At 33.6% G+C, this 19,464-nt stretch overlaps 1 protein-coding gene across 1 annotated transcript; it reads left to right on the top strand.

Moving 5' to 3' along the window:
• Positions 1–1,915: 1,915 nt before the first annotated feature.
• Positions 1,916–14,525, top strand: LOC106122010 (uncharacterized). Its single transcript, XM_013317859.1, has 9 exons — positions 1,916–2,076; positions 5,625–5,923; positions 9,445–9,545; positions 10,579–10,787; positions 11,061–11,201; positions 11,591–11,793; positions 12,150–12,334; positions 13,303–13,426; positions 14,238–14,525. Exons 2-9 carry the CDS (start codon positions 5,723–5,725, stop codon positions 14,346–14,348), a joined length of 1,275 nt encoding a protein of 424 aa, XP_013173313.1. The 5' UTR covers positions 1,916–2,076; positions 5,625–5,722; the 3' UTR covers positions 14,349–14,525.
• The last annotated feature ends 4,939 nt before the right edge of the window (positions 14,526–19,464 follow it).

Raw genomic sequence — 19,464 nt, 5'->3', positions numbered from 1 at the left:
TCCGATATCATTGTCTGAGTATGATTGCCTTAGTATAAATGTTACAATAGGGCATTTCATAATTACAATGTCTCAATTTTTGACAGTCATTTTCAAAGATAAAGATGTATCTTGTTTGTTTGTCTACAATGCTTTTTAAATCGCAAACTGTCTTCGTCTGGCCAAATATTGAATTTAAAACTACTCCGACTTAACAAACATAGCTATATGTGATCTGGCGAACTTCCAAACCTTTGTGACCATCGCAAAGATGTTTGGCCAAGATGAATATCAAAACTATTTCACTTCACCTTTTTTTTTAAGAAGACAAATGTGTTTTCGTAAATCCAATGGCCAAAGTTTGTGCGAAAAATGCCAAACTGTCAACAGAAAAATATTTTGTTAGTAAAATTGTTATCATAATTTATTTAAATTTTTATTAAGTCTGGCTTTAAGTACGATGTAATAAAAAGATAACTTCATAATACACACTAAAAAAAAATTAAGTGTCTTCGTGCGGTAACCGATCAATTTTATGGTCAAATATGTTTCGTCTATTTAATAGATAGTTTGCGACTTTATTTGATGCTTTTGCATCTGTAGGAGGTAAACGGTCCAGTTTACGTCACTTTTTTATATTTAGGTGGTCCTAAATATAAACACTAGAATAAGTTGAAAGATAGCATATACGTTAACTTCGTTTAATAAACAGAAGACTAAATTTACAGAAAGATTTGCCTGTCCTATTCGGTTCCCTTCCCGCCGAATCCACTGTCCTTCTCAACCTTTCCGTAAAAGAAAAGGAAAGATGCCTAGAATTTGTCTTTAGGAAATCTTGTATGTCTGACACTAAATACTTGACAAAATAAATTATACAAAAATAGATTAATGCGCGCATTTCATCGACTAATAAGTTCAACAAAATTGTTGCTACATTTCCCAATTGTTGATAAAATAATCCGATATACACGGAACTCCGATTCAGTGTGCGCATGAAAGTTATCAAAGAAATGCGTTTACTCTAGGGACGATAACTGTGTAATTAAATTTTATATTCGCCTCGTAACGCAACAGGGTAATAATAAATCACACGGAAAGAAGCGGATGCTTTCGGGATTATTTTTTAATTAAAATGTTATGAAAGCGAAATATGTAATTCTTTATTTAATATCCACTGACGACTGGCATAATAAAAAATGCATATAATTACAATCATTTTTGTTTACTTATTGCATTTAATTTCTGAGGTCCTGAATAAAAAAAAAACAGCTCTATACCTTCACGCGTTCCTAAAAAAATGTGTCATGACAGACAGACGCACGGACAACAAAGTGATCCTATAAGGTTCTGTTTTTTCCTTATCGAGGTACAGAATTCTAAAAAATAGTTATTTCTCTAGATCGAGCCCTCATATCTAAGGATTGTTTGACAACAATCCTTAGATATGAGGGCCCTATGGCTCACAGACTCATAGGAGTCTGTGAGCCATAGGGCTGGGCCACCTCCTGAGGATGGGGGAAGATCGAAAGGCCAAAGCAACATATCTCGGGACCCCGACTGGCCGCCGAACCATCGGCTGGCCGAGAGACGCCGTAGAACTGGATGTGCGGGAGCCACAAGCGATGGACTGGCAGGAGGCAGGCGACTTTGGCGATCGCTTGTGTCGGAGGCCAAGACCCACTTTGGGTCGATGCGCCAGCGGAGTAAGTAAGTAAATAACATTATCAAAAGAGTACTGACAGTCTGATGATAACAAATATCCAAACTAAAATAAAATAGTCCGTTAAAAGGTAATAATTTTTATCAACAGTTGAATCTTTAATGCCATCTGTAAAGAGTTTATCGAACCTCCTTCCTCACTCGTTAGCGAGGGCATAATATAGATGTGCCTATACATTCAGCCAGTGTGAACTCAGTCCCTCTTTAGACGTCGCGGTGGATGCACGTGCTTACGTTCGTGAGAATTTCCACGAGCTTTCAGAATTAAAAACTTAAATCGTGATTTAAACGGTTTTTAAAAGTGAACCATTCAGAGTTAACTCGGTGTTTTTTATTGTGGCAAGCTTTGTGAATTAAAAAGGATTAACTTGTTTTGCGGTAAGTAATTTTTATTACTTTACTTGTTTGTCTTTTAATGTATTGTCCGTTAAATGTTTTTATAATACAAATGGAAGTTTACTTTGTGGGCTTTTACATTTTAATTATGCGTATTTCTATGTTTCCATTTATTTAAATTTTATCCTTTAAGGGAAGGGCCACTGTAGAGCTCGCAATATTTTGCATGAATGGGCCGGCTCGGCCAGTGCAATACCACGACCACATAGAAGACAGGCGTGAAGTGGAAGTAATTCCGTGTTTCGTCAGATGAATGTGGGTACCGGAAGCCTAATTTTAGCCCACTTCGTACAAGGAAGGATTTTTTGTGGCTTATTATACAAATTATGTGATGCAACCTGCATATATCTGAAATTCAAAGATATGTGTGAAGTCAACCAACCCGCACTTGGCCAGCGTGGTTAACTATGGCGTAATCACCATTAACTTAAGGTAGGCTCCGAGCCCCTCGGTGGGGACGTATAGTGAGCTGATGATGATGCAAATAATTATCTCAAAGGTATTTATGGTAAAAAGTACATAAATGTAATTTAAAGTTAATAATATAGAAAATCAAATTTATTAAACATTTATACCCATGATTGGGCAGCAATGAATAATTCGCGATATTTAAAGGTTTTCTCACGGGACGTAAAAAAAGGTTAAGGTTTTTCGGTCGTTTTACGAATCGTCATTATCTGATAAATTCAAATTTTAATTTAATTTTTAATTTGATTTCTTTTATTTCTCTTTAGATGTAATTGACCAGTGATAAATGTATAAAGTTGGGCGTAGTCTTCGTAATTAAACTACTAAAAGATCGCTCCCAACTGTCTTCATTAAAAACAAGTAACAATGACTAAATCAACAGCCTATCTACATAAATTTCAATGCTATCTTTCAACTATCTTATATCTTACTTCTTACTTACATAAATGCGAATGTTTCAATGTATGGATGTTTGTTACAAGTAACTGCAATAGCTGATAGATCTATTCAGATCTCGTTGAAATTAGGCATAGATGTACAACATAGATATAAAGACAGGCTATCCATTATCATTTTTAATTTCGTGCGAGCGCAATCACGAGCACTATAATCATTTAATATTACTAAACCAAAAGGTGCTTCATGAAATTACAATATTGTCAAACGCATTTTTATTTGACAAACCATGTTAATGACATTTTTTGAACTGTAATTGTCAGGATATTAAAATACATTTGATCCTACATTAAGAGATTGTTACAAGCGTATCTAATATCAAAGAGATGGCTTTGTATAAAGGCTGGTCGCTGGTCTGTTTCATTTACTTATCGCATTTCATTTGCGTTTGTCATAATATGGCCTTAGTTTTAAGACTTGTATACTCACTGCTAGGAGTTAGTACAAGTAAGGAGATTTGACTCTCGAGGTTACCGCCATGTGGCTTATGAAATCGACTACCATTGTTACGATAGTTGTATCGGTGAATGGACTGATAGCGAAGAGCTTCGACCTTCTTAAGAAGATAAAGAGTTAAATTAAGGACATACAAATAGGCAGTTGTTCTAGAATCTTCGTGAGAAGTTTCCTGTCTCTGCAGCCCTGACCGCTGGTTGTTTGAGTTATGGGATTCCGCAGTCCGTTGTGTTTTATTTTTAATATAATATGTTTTATTATTGTTTTATATTACATTTATTATATATTTGAAATATGAATAAAAAATGAATATGAATAATATTATTAATATATTAAGATCTGATGTCATCGCTTGGGTTGATTTACTAACTTTGTCAGTCTAACGTTCTAATAATAGTATGTCGAATTCAGTAACAAAGTAATATTGTCGATTTTACAAAACGATAACTTAAATATTTCAGTTATTGTCGCTATACAAATCAAATCATAAAATCCATCGTGTTCCAGAGTTCAATTTAGTAGATTCGCAATTCACAATCGCCGCAACACAAAGCAGGATCGAGTAAAGACATTTATCCCCAAAATTTCAATACAGCGAATGTTCCGACTGATTTGTTAACATCGGCCTCGGAAACAAAGGCTACGACCGAAGTGCTTTTCATATAATTTTGAATCGAGGAGTTGAGAATAATTATGTTATTTAAGGTCGATATTTTATTGACAAATTATTTTCAAATTTCAAATACGTACGTAAAACGTAATTGTCAATACCTTTAACTAATAGGTCATACAAATGTTAGTAATATTTTTAATACGAAAGTTTGGATGGCTGATACAGAACATAGTCTGGAAGAAGGCAGATGGTACTTAAGTTTTTTTTAAGTCGTACGGACGAAGTCGCGATCAAGAGCTAGTACATAAATAAATGGAATAAGGTGTCACGATACCAACGCATTGAAACTCTGCCCATCTATGTGTTATATGAAAAATAAGTTTTTTTTAATAAAATTGCTTACTTAAGTTTGTTATGTAAAATATAAACGCAATACTGACAGACTTATTTCTATTGCTGCATATAAATAAACATATCTATAAATAAAAGAATGTCGTGTTAGTTACACTATTTATAACTCAAGAACAGCTTTACCGATATGGTTGAAAATTGGTGACGAGGTAGCTTAGAGCCAGGAGACGGACATAGGATACTATTTTTTTTTCGAATTTATGCCTTGAAGATTCAACTTACTAATATTATAAATGCGAATGTTCATATGAATGTGATGTGGATGGATGGAAGGGTATTTGAAGATATCTCTAGAACGGCTGAACATCTTGATTAAATTCGGCATACTTATAGAATATAGTCTGAAAGAACACATAGGCAACACTAATTAAGTTTTTTTTTATATCCACGCGGCCGTAGTCGCGGGCGACAGCTAGTTTGTAATAAAAGTAACATTAAATACATTTCTAAATAAAATAATTCGACTGTACAAAATAAACAACTAATCTGACTATTATTTCATATTTTATATATCATACATTCAAAGTGTAAATACGAGTAAAATCGTAAATTTATTTAACAGTATACCACTGGGAGAGGCAAGCGTCACATTATTTAGTGCTAGTGTGTACAAAGCCTTCTCTTATCTAAAACGCGAGAGAATGTGAGACAGAAGGCACTTTAAAGCTTAATCTATCTAGGGTTGCCAACTTTCAATAATCTTATATAGAACCGAACAGACAACTGAAAACCACGAACATTGTCTTATCAAGTCTGGTAGAGAAAAAAATTCAGTAACTTATAAATATTATGAATGCGAATGTTTAGATGGATGGATGTTTGTTTGAAGGTATCATCGGAACGGCTCCATATATCGCTGAAGTCTGCTGCTAATTGCGTTTTTTTTTCCGCGGGGACAGCGTCATAGAGTAGACATGCCATACAAAATAGAAAAGGTGACAGCCCTTAATTAATGCGAGTAAGATGTGGTTGATGGAAATAGTGCCACTTGATCAAATTACTATTTACGGTTGTAAAGATGTTTTCTTCAGCTTTAACTAAATTTGTTACAACACAATTTAAATTAGTGGAGTTACATAATTTATTTGAGATTTTCTCCATTAAAAATCATTTCTAATTGTTTCAGGTAAACAATGCAAAAGAGGAAACGTCAAAGAAAAAGAAAACTAAAATCAAGTGATGTGAAATGGACGATAATTTGGAAAATATAAGAGAACGAAAGAAATGTTAAAAATGGCTTTCCTAGCGCTGTGTCCGACAAAGGGCGGCGTTACTAACAGGCATCTGTTGGTTGTTGTTCTATTCTTGTGTCAGACTATAGTTTGTGACAGCCGATGTCCAAAGTTTGCTGAAAAGCCTCTGGAGACGAGAGTTGAAGACGCTTCCATTGTTTTTAGGGCGGTCGTTATACAAGCACATTTTCAGGTAAGTCTTTAATATGATTATTTTCACGTTCTTGGACTACTAGTTGACGCCCGCGACTCCGTCTTCGCGGATTTAAAAAAACATATTAAGTAACCTATGTGTTTATACAGACTATGTTCTATATCTATGCCAAATTTCAGCTAGATCCGTTCAGCCGTTCTGGAGATACCTTCAAACAAACATCCATCCATCTAAACATTTACATTTATAATATTAGTAAGATTTACAATCATGTAGGAGAAATTATTTTTAAAAGCTACTAAACCTATCTTGATGTAGATTTATAACCAACTAAAGTATAATTTGGTTGAATATAAAAAGTCGAATAGAATTTATCGCGATTTAAAATGTCAGAATATGGCTTTAGTGATATCCATGAAGAGTTGGGATGGATAACTTTCTATAGATCTAAGAGTAACTTTAAAAGTGAGAAAGATTCTTCAGGTTCTTTTACGACTAAATATCAGTTAATAAGATTACAATAGCATATATTTTTATGGCGCTGTCAGAGGCAAAATGCGCTTACTAGAAAGCGTAGAATAGGACATCTAAAAAGATTTGGTTAGTTATATTTTAGTATGTGTAACTTCAGTCCTTAAACTAGATTCTGATCGAACAGAATTAGGATTGGATACAATGTATAGTATTAACTGTCATGTAACATCAACCCGCGCGTTCAAATTGGAATAAAGTCGAAGAAGTCACTGCCAAGCAATCGCTTCGTCAATTTATAGAAATAAATATAAAAAGAGCGCGGCTGAATCCCCGTGGCGCCCCGTGGGCTTGATCTGCACCTCCTTCATCCCCCTAAAAAGGGACAGTTTAGTACTGGTGGGCCTTAAGTCAACTTTCATCAACGCTATTAATACATGACCCAATATTTAGCCAATAAAGCAAATATCAAAATAACAACTCAAATACAATAATGGACGTAATACGTTGATAAACGAGACGAATTATTACGTCACCGCGAAAATGTGTTATGAAAACAAATTTTATTTTACACTCAAATTAAATGCAAATGCAATCAGCGTTCGTTATTCACTCCTGCATTAAATTATTCCCGATGAGAACTGATTATTATTCCGCACACAATGAAATTTATGAAATTAAAAATATGGATGCTCGGGTATTTTTTGTTTGGAATAAAATGTTTGAACTTTATTTTGTTACTTTTGCTTTTAATTAAGTAATAGCAGTTAAAATTCAAGACCTGGTCAAGGTTGCGGGAGCGTCCTGGATGCGGGTGGCACATGACCGGTCATCGTGGCGATCTTTAGGGGAGGCCTATGAGAAGAAGAAGAAGTTAAAATTCTTGCTATCTTTAGTAATGATATTTTCAGCTAATATTTATTTAGCTTTCTAAGTGTGGGTTGTCATTGTGATGACACTCTTAAAAACATAAAAATTTAACTTTACATATTCTAAGATTTAAGCAGGAAATGATTGTGAAAGAAGGTTTTTAATTTAGTTTCTTTATACAGTTAGTAATAATCATTTTGAAATCGTAAAGAAACGATGGTAATTCAATACTAATGGATACCCAAAATATTTGATTGTATAAATTATAATGGATTTCTTTGATGAGCCTTATGCCCAGATTGAAAGGGTTTTTCCGCGCCCTTAACTCTGCGAGGTCCATTATACTTATGCGCAACATAAAAATATTATATTTGTATATACATACTAATTTAATATAATCTTACTAACATTATAAATGCGAATGTTTAGATGGATGGATGTTTGTTTGAAGGTATCTCCGGAACGGCTCACCGGATCTTGATGAAATTGTGGACAGATGTAGAACACATTGGCTCATTCTGTCTTTAAATTCAGCGCGGACGGAGTCGCGGGCAACAACTAGTCTTATACAACTTACCGTGAGTTTCCGAGATCAAAATTCCCGTTTAAAAACATATTGTTATCTCTATTTTGTTGAAGATAATGACAGTAATGACGATGTTTTATATAGAGTTACCGTGGGTTTCTGACCCAAAAATCTCTGTATAAAATATATCGTTATCCCTATCGTTATCTTTGACAAAATAGCGATAACAATATAATTTAAACGAAAATGTTGGTCTCAGAAACTCACGATAAATGTTAAATGTTTTACTGTACAACATAAATATACTTGAATAGTTAGACAAGTTAAGTTTTTGATAAGTATCGTTCAAACCCCAAAATCTCTGAAGGCTCTGATATAACGCTATCAAACTATTTCTAGACGAATATTGGATACTAAAATTTAACAATCTTAATCTCGGCTTCTATATATGTTTTATAGGCGATACAAATTATTAGATGAACTCCAAAAGCTTACAGTTTAATTACTATAAATACAAACTTTAGATTAGTTGTATACTTAAGTTATGTAGTTAAATAACTTAGTTATTACTTAATATTAATAATTGTTATGCTTTTCTTGTGATTTTTTTTTCATACTTTTGTAGTTGATGTCTTGCTTGTTGAGGCCCTTAGGAACTTATAGTAGGATGATGATGATGATGATGGTGTAGGTTATATGATGAAGTACATAACCTATTCCAACTTTTATATTATTTATGTTTAAAAGTTTTTATCATAAGAGAGACGAAATATTTTTATAAAATATATTTCTTTGTCTCAAAAATTGTGTAATACATTTAAACATAAATAAATACATATTTACTTAGGATACGAAAATAAATCGACTTTGATACGCGAAGAGACGAATTCCAGTTTTTCTAAAAAAATCTTCATTATTTATTCTTACGTATAAACGTTGAGATAATGTTTTTTTATAAATGAAATATTCATGTGAAATGTCGATTAAATTATAATTAATTACGTCTATGGCGAACACAATATTATGCATCTTGCAGCCACTGATACCTATGTATGTTGTTAACGAGAACTCGTGATACGCCACGAATTAATTTAACATGTATCCCCAAAACAATAAATGTTCAAACAATATCATTCCATAAATATATGTTATAATTAATTAACAGTGTTAGAGCCCGCTTTAAGATCTTCGCACGAATTGGCCCGGTTCGCCCGGTGAAATACCACGACCACACAGAAGACAGGCGTCAAGTGGAAGCAATTCCACTTTTCGTCTGATGAGTGTGCGTCCCGGAGGCCTGATTTAGTCCCATTTCCCTTCCCACCCTTTTTCTTATAAGGAAAGGATGGGAAGTGGAAGTGGACTTTCCAGATGAGAGGATGCATTGAAAGGTAAAATATATTCTTTCTGTGCATCCTCTCCTCCGTCGATCAAAGATAGGCAACGCATATGCAATTGCGTATGTCTATGGGCAACGGTCACGATTTCAGGTGGCCGCTCCCTCGTTTGCCACCTTATGATATAAAAAAAAAAAATTTCTTTCGTATTCTCGAGTGTTTTTTTTATAAAAGAAGGAGGCAAACGAACATCGAGAACACCGAGGTGTTCATCGACGCCAATGGACATGAGCAATACCAGAGGAATCACAGATGCGTTGTTAATAACAGATGGTAACAAATACTTTTTATTTCAGACTAAGACATTAGATTTAGCACTTGTATCAATCTATAAAGGAGGTATGGAGTTGGCGTCTGTCAGTCAGTACTCAGGCTCTCCGTACAACACAACTGATCGGTAAGCTGGCTTGGAAACTTGTATTAAGGTTTAAACAAGTAAATATTAACCCACTAACTTGTACAATCTTTTACATAATAAATTGATAAACGAGCAAATCTGGATTCGTAGAAATAACGAAGCGAACGCTGCCCCTACACAACGGAGGAAAGGACGCTCAGAAAGAAGTTATTTCCATTTCCTATACATATCTTTCTGAGCTAAATCCACTTGCACTTCTCGTCATTTATATATGAGAAAAAGTTTGGAAAGTGGACTAAAATTAGGCTTTCAGTATTCTCATTCATTAGACGAAAAAACAACCAATGTTATATATGAGTTAAAAGTTTTGAATCTTCTCTAATTGATAAAAATGACCACCATCAAGTACTTTTCGTTGGTTTGAATTTAATTCGTCTATATGAAACAAAAGAATCAGAGTTAGTACTTAGAACCACTAATGAAGTTCGGACTCCTCCGTCTGTGACTTAACACTCGTTCGAACTCGTGAGAGCTACTGAAGATTAGCGGAGAACTCAATTAAACAAACAAACTTCTAGGCGAGATCGCGATCCGTGTAATTAAATTTTCTCAGCAAAAGTGCTGCGTGATACGAATACTTAGCAGCTTTGTCACTCGACTCTTACGTAACTTGACAATAATATACTGTACTTTAATATTACACAATTAGTCGCATAACATAATGTGGATTAGTATTTTACGGTTCATCCTTGTCTCGGTCTCTAAATCTGGTTTGGCTACAACTGCTATAATGGTTGAATTTCCTTGAAACACAGAAATGTCTACTTACTATAATAGCGTTGATATGTATTTAAAAGAAAGAAACCTTGACTTAGCAACCAGAGAAAACAACGAATAAAAAACCTCCAAAAATAAAACAAAAATAATTTTTAACTTTAACAGAAAAACTGGAAGATTTACACTATTTAAGAAACTAGTCATAAATAAGATTTAATGTGAAATTAAACAATTTAGCTAATAACAATGTTGTGCTGAATATTTGGTATCTCTTTAAAATTGTAATAATTTTTAGGCAAGTGAATCTAAAAGTAAGTCCCCAAATTGAGGGATGCTTCAACTGGAGTATGGCTCCGTCACAAAGCGAGTTTATCGTCTTCGCGAGGATCAGTGATCCAGCTGAAGATTTGGAAACAACACCTGCAGACGGACCTTGGTTAGAAGCCACTTCAGCAGCAGTCCCTTGGAGTTTGGGCGTCGATATTGCTATTTGGAATGCAGTTGGTATGTTCTTTTATATCAGAAAATACCTCATTAAAAGTATTTATGTGTAAATAGCACTAGATGAAACAAAAACAGATAGTAATAGCGTGAATATATAAAAAGACAAGATCTTGACATAAAGTCACTATTAGGGAATTTTGGTTGAAAAATAATAGTATGGATGGCCTAATCAAAATAATCGGTAACAATAACCAATAGGTTACTAACGGAAGAGTAATATTTTGTAACTGATAAATCAAAGTAGTCACAAATTGATTAGAAGTTAATAAACAGGTTGGGCAGGCTGGGGAGAATGGGGCGTGTGCAGTAAAACATGTGGAGGAGGGAAACAAATCAGAAGAAGATACTGTTCAAAAGCATTGTGCGAAGGTTTTGGTGAACAAGGACGTTCGTGTAACTCTTTCGATTGCGCAGGTAACTATGAATCATACCTTTAAATATGATGATTTTAATTTTAGTTATTATGAAACACGGAACTTACGAAGACAGAGGTCCGAGGATTTAGACTGTACCAGTTTTTCATAAAAATAAGGTAACACGATAAAAAATTACAAAGAGAATGGAACAAAATCACGACCGACGAAAATTTCGAGGGTCAAAGCTAAATTTATGTCAATACAAGAAGTATCAAATTTACTTTGAAAATAAATAACTTCCATATTTTACAATACATAAAAAAAATTAAACAAGTAGTTGTTGTTCGTAAACCAGTTCGGAAACCAATGTTCGTAAACCAGAGAGACAGGGCATGGTTTAGGAAAATACCGAATTAAAATTTTAATTTTTTTTTATTATATTTGTAGATTCAATAAATCCTCTAGCACCTGACGCTAGACGAAATTTCCATCCAACACAAGCCCGATGGAGCTCAGTTCCGGACCGGCCTCACGCATTCAGTCTGAGACCAAACTCATACATATGGATCGCATCTTCAGAACTCTTTGCCACTGGAAGAACCTTTCCATCAGAGTTCACACTATTTATTTCATTGAGATTAAGACCTGAGGTTTGTGTGTTAATCATTTTTTTAATAGTGAACAAAATACAGAAGAAAGTTCATAACTCCCGTAATTTTGATAATTTTGACATCAACATTTTGAAATATTATAAATTCGAGTATTTTAAGCTGCTACTAACTAGGAATAGGTTCCTTGAATGACTTGTTAAAAACAATTTCTAGGTATGAACTGTAGAAATAACAAAAGTCATGATAAATAAATATCCCCGAATTTGATGAATATTGTACACTATGACTCGATCATTTGATAAATCTTCGCTTATTTTTCTTATCGACTTGAATTCTTTTTTTCTGATTTCTTCAGTAACGCTATTATTCGCCTTCTAAAATTTAAGTTTTTTTAGAGCGGTGGTTACGGTCAAGGCACACTATTCTCGCTGCGGTCCCGGCGGCGGTCCGGCTCATTCCTGTCACTGGAGCTGGCAGGGCGCGGCGCGGCCAGATTGGTCCACGCTGGGGCCGGCCTCTCACGCTCTATATATCTCGCAGTACCATTGTATGACTTTCGTTGGCATCACATAGCTATAAGGTACTACTATACTATCTATTAAATCCCACATAAACTACGGTTATAGCTTTTCGGTTGATGGTTATTTTCTTTTTTTTTTCTTTGATATAAAAAGTAAACCTGTTCAGTTAGATGTTTTTTTTTGTTTTTACATAAAAAGCAGAACCTTTACAATGATAAAGACAGTCTTTTTTTCACAATTTTGTTTTTGTTATCCTTAATGATAGTGGCTGTTAATTCCCCAAGGACGTATTGGGACAGGAAATTGTGCGATAAGCAAGCACAAAAAATGTCCTTCGCCTTACAACCTGAAGATATTGAGTTCATTTTTCTTGTCCACGTGTAATGAGGATCAAATTAATATGGATTGAATTGAATAAAAACAATATTCACAGAATAGTGTCAGAAATACATCATTGTACACACAATTTACAAGGCTGATAAATTATTGTACCAAATAATTTAAGGGTTTTTCATTGAATTGAGGTATATGAATTAAAACACACGATTTGATGATACATGTTTATTTATCATTAGCTGTCGCCCGCGACTCTGTCTACGCGGAACTTTATTAGTAGCCTGTGTGTTCTGCCAGATGAAATTCTACAATCTACATCCACGCCTAATTTCAGCGAGATCCATGCAGCAGTACTGGAGATACCTTCTAACAAACCATCCATCTAGCCACCGTGATGCAACTCGCATTTGGCTTGTGTAACTGACTATGGCCTAGCACTCCTAGCATAGGGTAGTTTCTGAGACCCTTAGTGGTGACTTACAGTGAGCTGATGATGATGACACATCCAAATATACGCAATTATAACATTAGTAAGATTTATCAGTCTTCATGTAAAAAGTTGATAAAATACTAGATAACACGAAGTTAACATAGCCGAAATATTGTAAAATCTTTCACAATATATCTTCAAACTTAATTTTGCTTCCAAACGAAAAAATCAAGTATTTTATTCTGTTTATTTTTGTGTCAGCGTTCACGACGATAATACGGTCCGTGTTTACGTCGATTGCCGTTGGCTGAGGACAGATGTCCTTGAGAAGGATGCCTTGGACACGCCGACCGACGCCGATCTCATTATAGGCTATCTTTTCTCAGTAAGTAGCAGTTTTATTAAATAAAATCACAAGCACGAAAAGGGACATTGTTAATGTTAACACAGATTGATTTTTCGGAGTATCAACTTGCTTGTTTTTCGTGTTTGGTATTTGCCGTACAGTTCTGATACCAAAATCTACAATCATAATAATTTGTTGTTGTTTATCTCCACCCGTTTTTAAAGTCGCACACCGTGGAAACCAGTCTTTATTTTCATATGGACGTTCTCGTAGCGGGTAACAATGAGGTAATCCTCCAAATAACCCTATTAAAGGTGTTATTGAGGCTTAATGTGTCATAAACGACCGCATTTTTATGTGAAAAAATAATGCATAAGTCTATTCAAAGGGTTTTACGGAATTAGGATAATTTCCATAGAATTGTACATGGAAACGTCCTTAAAATCATTTAATAATCACTTAAGCAGATTTATAGTACTACATCTATACTGTCTCCCTTACGACTCTGTGTGGAAATTAGGTTATGAATTATTTGAATTCCATTGCGACTTCAATTTTTTAAGAAGCGCGTGCGAAGTTGGATGGATTAACCATAGTTTTTTTTATTAAAATATTATCAAATTTTTTATTAATTTACTAATATTTTAGTGCCATTCCAAGTTTTAGGCTTGTGCTAGACTATGGTTTACGACAGCAGTCGAATGGCGGGATTCGAACTCTCGACCACGTAATCGGATAGCCGTATCCTTAACCATTACGCTATTGGCGCTTCCTAAAGTTAAATATGATTTACGTTACTTGCCTAACAGTTATTTAACATTTTTTCCACAACACATTTTTCTATTCACAGGGAGATCTTGAACAACTAGTGTTGGTTCCGAAGGCGGGTCAAGCTCACAAGCAGTGCTCTAGTCAAGCCGTAGGATTGTCCAGTTTACCTGATACATTGCAATTACCTTGACTGGTTTAAAATGCGCCTGCAATAGTTTAAAACTAGATGTATTAAAATTGCAATTATTGTTATACAAAATTAATTAAAATACAAAAATGTCTATTAATATAATGGAAACATATATAGTATGTAAATCTATAAGCAAATTAAATTTTTATGTAAATATTACTTGGGTTTTTACTTGCTCTGTAAATCCAGCGTTTTCTTTTTAATTTTACAAAATAAAAGTTTTGTTGTTATATAAATATGAAAACGAATAGCTGCATAGTATATATCAGGCCTAATTGTAAATAATATTTGCACGTGCTTGCAATCTAATTAGTTTTTGTGGTATTTCATTTGAATTAGCTTATGTAAAAATATTGTCAAATATTTAATTTAAATAAATGAATAAAGAGATGGTCTAGAATAAAGGTCTTTTTTTTGTGTACATTTGTTATGGATACGATTGTATTTAGGAAAAAAATCGGCAACATCAACTCTGCAACTGTTGACTCGAACGGTACAGTCAGATGCATAAATATGTTAACATTTCCAAATCTTCATAAACTTGTAGCCTTTGGTATCAAAAATACATAAGCACTGCTTCAGCAATAGCAAGAATTCATAGTTGTAATTATAAGGACGGATACAAGTACGCGTATACAAGTTTCTGAACCTTTATAACTGTATATATATTTATGCAGCTGACTGTACAATACTATCGTGCAAGCAGGCGTGACGTGGAAATAATTCTGCAATTCGTCTTAAAATTTCTAGATTTTCATCCCTACCCATTTTATAGGAAATTATCTTTTGTCTTTATTTCATCGAATAATAACAAAGAATTAAATTTAACTATTATACTTTATAGCTTTTTATATGAAAAGTACAATAAATTACTCAATCTTTTTAATTCACCATTTTAATTTTTTTCTAATTATAACTTGGCAAACGAGCATACTGCTACTTGAATCTTAAAGATTAAAATCTTCAAGTAAATTAAATAAGGTATTGCGTCAAATTAATTGGTTCATGTGTAAATGCCCTTAAATTTCAGTAACATTACTGTATCAATAGAAATACTTATTTCTTTTTTATTTTCTTACATATCAGTCATATAAAGGCGATTATATCGACGTTTCTTTAACAATACGATTTATTTGATCTCATTTTCTCTTATAAGATTAGAATCTTTCAGGGAATTTCAATTACGATCAAGTTGTGCGTGAGTTGAATCCACAGCTTCGCTTATTTATGACCTAGACGTAGAGTTAGTTAAGACTAGAACTGGTATTATAAAAATATTATAGAAATTTTAATATATTTCACTGGAAATTCCTTTGAGAAAGCACCAGAATGAAACGAACGATGTTTCTTTTAGTAAATATTTTAAGTAATTGCATTTTAAAGATATTTTTAATTTTTACGATTGAGAGTGTCGGTGGCTCAAGGGTTTCAACACTTGACTTGTAATCTGCAGGTCCTGAGTTCGAATCCCGCCATGTACCACTATGTTTTTCGATTTCCGATTTACACATATACATTTACCCTACGTTCTTACGGTGAAGAAAACATCTTGATGCAACCTGTACATATTTAAAAAAAATTCTTAGATATGTGTGAAGTCAACCAACCCGCACTTGGCTAGCGTGGTTGACTATGGCCTAGTCACCCCTTACTTGGGGTAGTCTCCGAGCCTCTCAGTGGGGACGTATATTGAGCTGATGATGATGAAAACGATAACTATATTTAATGCTAGATAGTTAGCAAGAACCAAATATTATCCAGAAACTATGAAATACACGTATGCTATGTGAAATAAATCTTATTGCGTATACGAGCGATACGTGCAAAAGAGCGCCTGCAATTCGGAACGTGCAAATGCCCCATTTATTACTTTGAGTAGGAAATAAAACAAAGCTTTTATCGTTTTATCTTAATACGCATACAAACTTTATTTATAAATAAATATAGATGGATTCAAGGGGTTAAAATAGAAATTATATGTAAAAACGGAGCAACAAATGCTGTGATTATTATAAGCAAGCGCTATTCGCTAAAGTAGCGAAGTGCCGCTGCCCATAGATATTTTGCAGATACATTGCTTACCTTTTATCGATAGAGGAAGTGAAAATATCATCTATCTGTATGATTCATCACCCATGAGGAAAAGAGAAGGGGAAGAGGACTAAAGTTCCGATACACGTATAAACTCAACAGAATAAAACGCGGAATAAATTCCACTTCAAGCCTGTCTTCTGTGTGGTCTATTGTGCCGTGTGGGCCATTTGTACTGCAGCAGATGCTGGATGAGAGCTTCACCAATGTTAAATTACTACACACATGCAACACTTAAAAGTCTTCGATCGCTCAAAACTAGGAATATTAAAAAAATACAGTTTTTTTTAATAGAAGAGGGCAAACGAGTGGCGGGAACACCGAGGTGATCTACGATACCCATAGACATTTGCAACACCAGACGAACTGCAGATGGGTTTTTCTTCAATTTAATAAAAGAATCCTTAAGTATAATTAATTTCACGCTGGATTATATTGTTTATAAACCAGTTAGTCTTACTTATTATATATTACAAGTGCGAATGTTTAGATGGATGGATGAAGGTATCTCCAGAATGGCTGAACAGATCTTGATGAAAGAGGCATACATATAGAACATAGTCTAGAATGCTTAGATTTATTGTGCAACTAGTTTAATAAAATCTTTTTTATTATTTATATTATCTTATTGAAATTGAACCCCGGAGCGGAAAATAACATCTGATACTGACACAAAGTAATGAGCTACGTTCGAGTAGAAAATAACATTTACATGAAAATGAAACATACAATTTTTCGTCAGCGATTGGCAAGAAAATCTCTCTGGATGTTTTAATATTTTCATTTATCATAAATTTAATTAAATCACTCGCGACCCGCGCCTGTATAGAGTTAATTGTTTAATTAATTATTTTACGTATTTTAATAACATTTTAAACGAAAACTATATAATAAGCTATTGATTGGATTAAGTGAAATTATTGGAAAAATAAGTACTGCTCCCTTCCACCTTTTCATCCATGTTCTTGAAAACTTTACTCTAAATTTATCTATTTCACCATGGTACAGTTATTCAGTTATTAAAAAAATAAACAACTAATTTTGCGGGAAGAGTATTATTCACCGGATCTCAGGATCGTTCGATGTCGGCACCGACGAGTAGACGCGACACGACGTATCGAGAAGCGACGCGACCGCGTAAAATGAACCCTCGCCCTGAATATGGACCAGCGTCGGGTACGAACTAGTCGGTGCCGTCGCCGGCCGATCATACGTGAGTTGAGCCATTCCTAAATTATTTGTTATAATGTCTTACAAAAGTTTGACCAATTTAACTAAAAAATTATATATAAAATAATTTAAAATCAAATTATAAACTAAATTTAAAAATCTTAATTTTTATTAATTAGTTTTCAAGTGTTTTAAAACTAGCAACATTCTCGTATCGCGCTTTGAGAATTGGGTCACGAGTATGCACTTTTTCAGCCTCCAAGTTATATGAGCATACTTACTTGAGTTGAGGCTTTGCTAAATAAGCAAATGTCAAGACGTCCAAAGTATTCGATAACAACTTATGTGACGTCAATAAAGTTCTTTAATATTTCTAAAACGCAAAACTTATTACACAACTCTTCTACTTGTAAATTCAAGAGTTTTTATTTTTATTTTCGGAAGTGATTAATTTTTTTTCTTTTTTTGTCCACTGTATTTTAGAAAATACACTGCTAGCAATCTACGGTGGCGCTTTGGTTAACCAAACTTGTAATCTGCAGGTCCAGATTCGAACCCAAATGTATTTTATGAATTTATGCATGTTATATATACATTTATGTTCTAATGGCGAAAGAAAGGGAGTGATGGACGACTTTGATAAAATAATTCGCTTTCAAGGGTCTGATCAATGCTTTATCTTATCTTACCAATGGTGCTTATTAATGGTTTCTGATATCAAAATCTCTGTATGAAACATATCGTCATCTCTGTCATTTTTTTTGACAAAGTAGAGATAACAATATGATCTTAGAAGCCCACGAGAAGTGGAATAACAGTTAAAAATTGCAACTTAATTTTTCTAGGCACATTTAATAAAACATAGCGTTTTATTAATATACTTTATTGCTGCAGCGAAGCGTACTATCATTAATAATTTCAAAGAAAGAAGCTGTCGGATACACTATTCATATTGTTGGTAAATTTCACGGAACTGGGTGACAAATTATTTGGAAATTAATTATTTATATTCAGTCTCTTGTTCGTGCAATTGGATATATATTGTTATTGAATTTAAAATAAATTGATAAAACATATAATTAATAATAAAGGAGTTTGCGACTACGAATAAATCATAGGCAATTATTTTTTTTATGAAGTCAACCGCTCATATTTATTCAGGCGCTAAGCTTGAAAATAAAACTGGTTATTTAATGTGTATTGAATATTTTGCGTGCATATATTATACTTCTCCTACATTCATAGATATACGAATCTGAAAAAGTGAGAAAGCTATCGCCCGCGCCTCTGTTCGCGCGGAATTTAAAAAAAAAATAAGTAGCTAATGCGATCGTCTAGACTATGATTTACATCTGCGTAAAATTTCATCAAGTTCCGTTCAGTCGTTTCGGAGATATAACAAACATACATCCATCCATCCATCAAGAACATTCGCATTTGTAATATTAGTAAGATTAACCTTTAAAGACTCGAAGTACTACCAGTAAATTAGTAATAAAAACTCATTACTATTGCTTGTAAAAGAAATAAGTTAATTCAAACTTTTATAATATTAGTATGATTAAAAAATATTCCCTTATATATATTTTCTCAAATTCTTATAAAATTTTCTTAGATAATATTAAGTTAATAACTTTAACTTAAAATAATTTGTTCAAACCAATGAATATATTTTAAACGATCAATATTATAAAGAAGTATTTAATATTGTTTTTGAAACTGAAAGGGTTATAATAACAAAAAGGTTTCGCTTTAGGCATCGGAGTTTTAATGTATAATATATTTCTTTCAGAATTTTACTTTTGAGGTTTTGTAACTTAATTTAGTCAAAGTATATAAAGGAAAAAGTCTATAA

This window comes from Papilio xuthus, unplaced genomic scaffold (genome assembly GCF_000836235.2).
Source record: "Papilio xuthus unplaced genomic scaffold, Pxut_1.1 DF826933.1, whole genome shotgun sequence".
NCBI lineage: Eukaryota > Metazoa > Arthropoda > Insecta > Lepidoptera > Papilionidae > Papilio > Papilio xuthus.
This window is presented reverse-complemented; position numbering and strand designations above follow the sequence as displayed.

Excerpts from the sequence above, each read along its gene's own strand:
- LOC106122010 (XM_013317859.1), top strand. The coding sequence starts at position 5,723 with ATGTTAAAAATGGCTTTCCTAGCGCTGTGTCCGACAAAGGGCGGCGTT. Across the intron at positions 9,546-10,578 it reads CCGTACAACACAACTGATCG|GCAAGTGAATCTAAAAGTAA; the intron begins GTAAGCTGGCTT and ends AATAATTTTTAG. Across the intron at positions 11,794-12,149 it reads CATTGAGATTAAGACCTGAG|AGCGGTGGTTACGGTCAAGG; the intron begins GTTTGTGTGTTA and ends AAGTTTTTTTAG.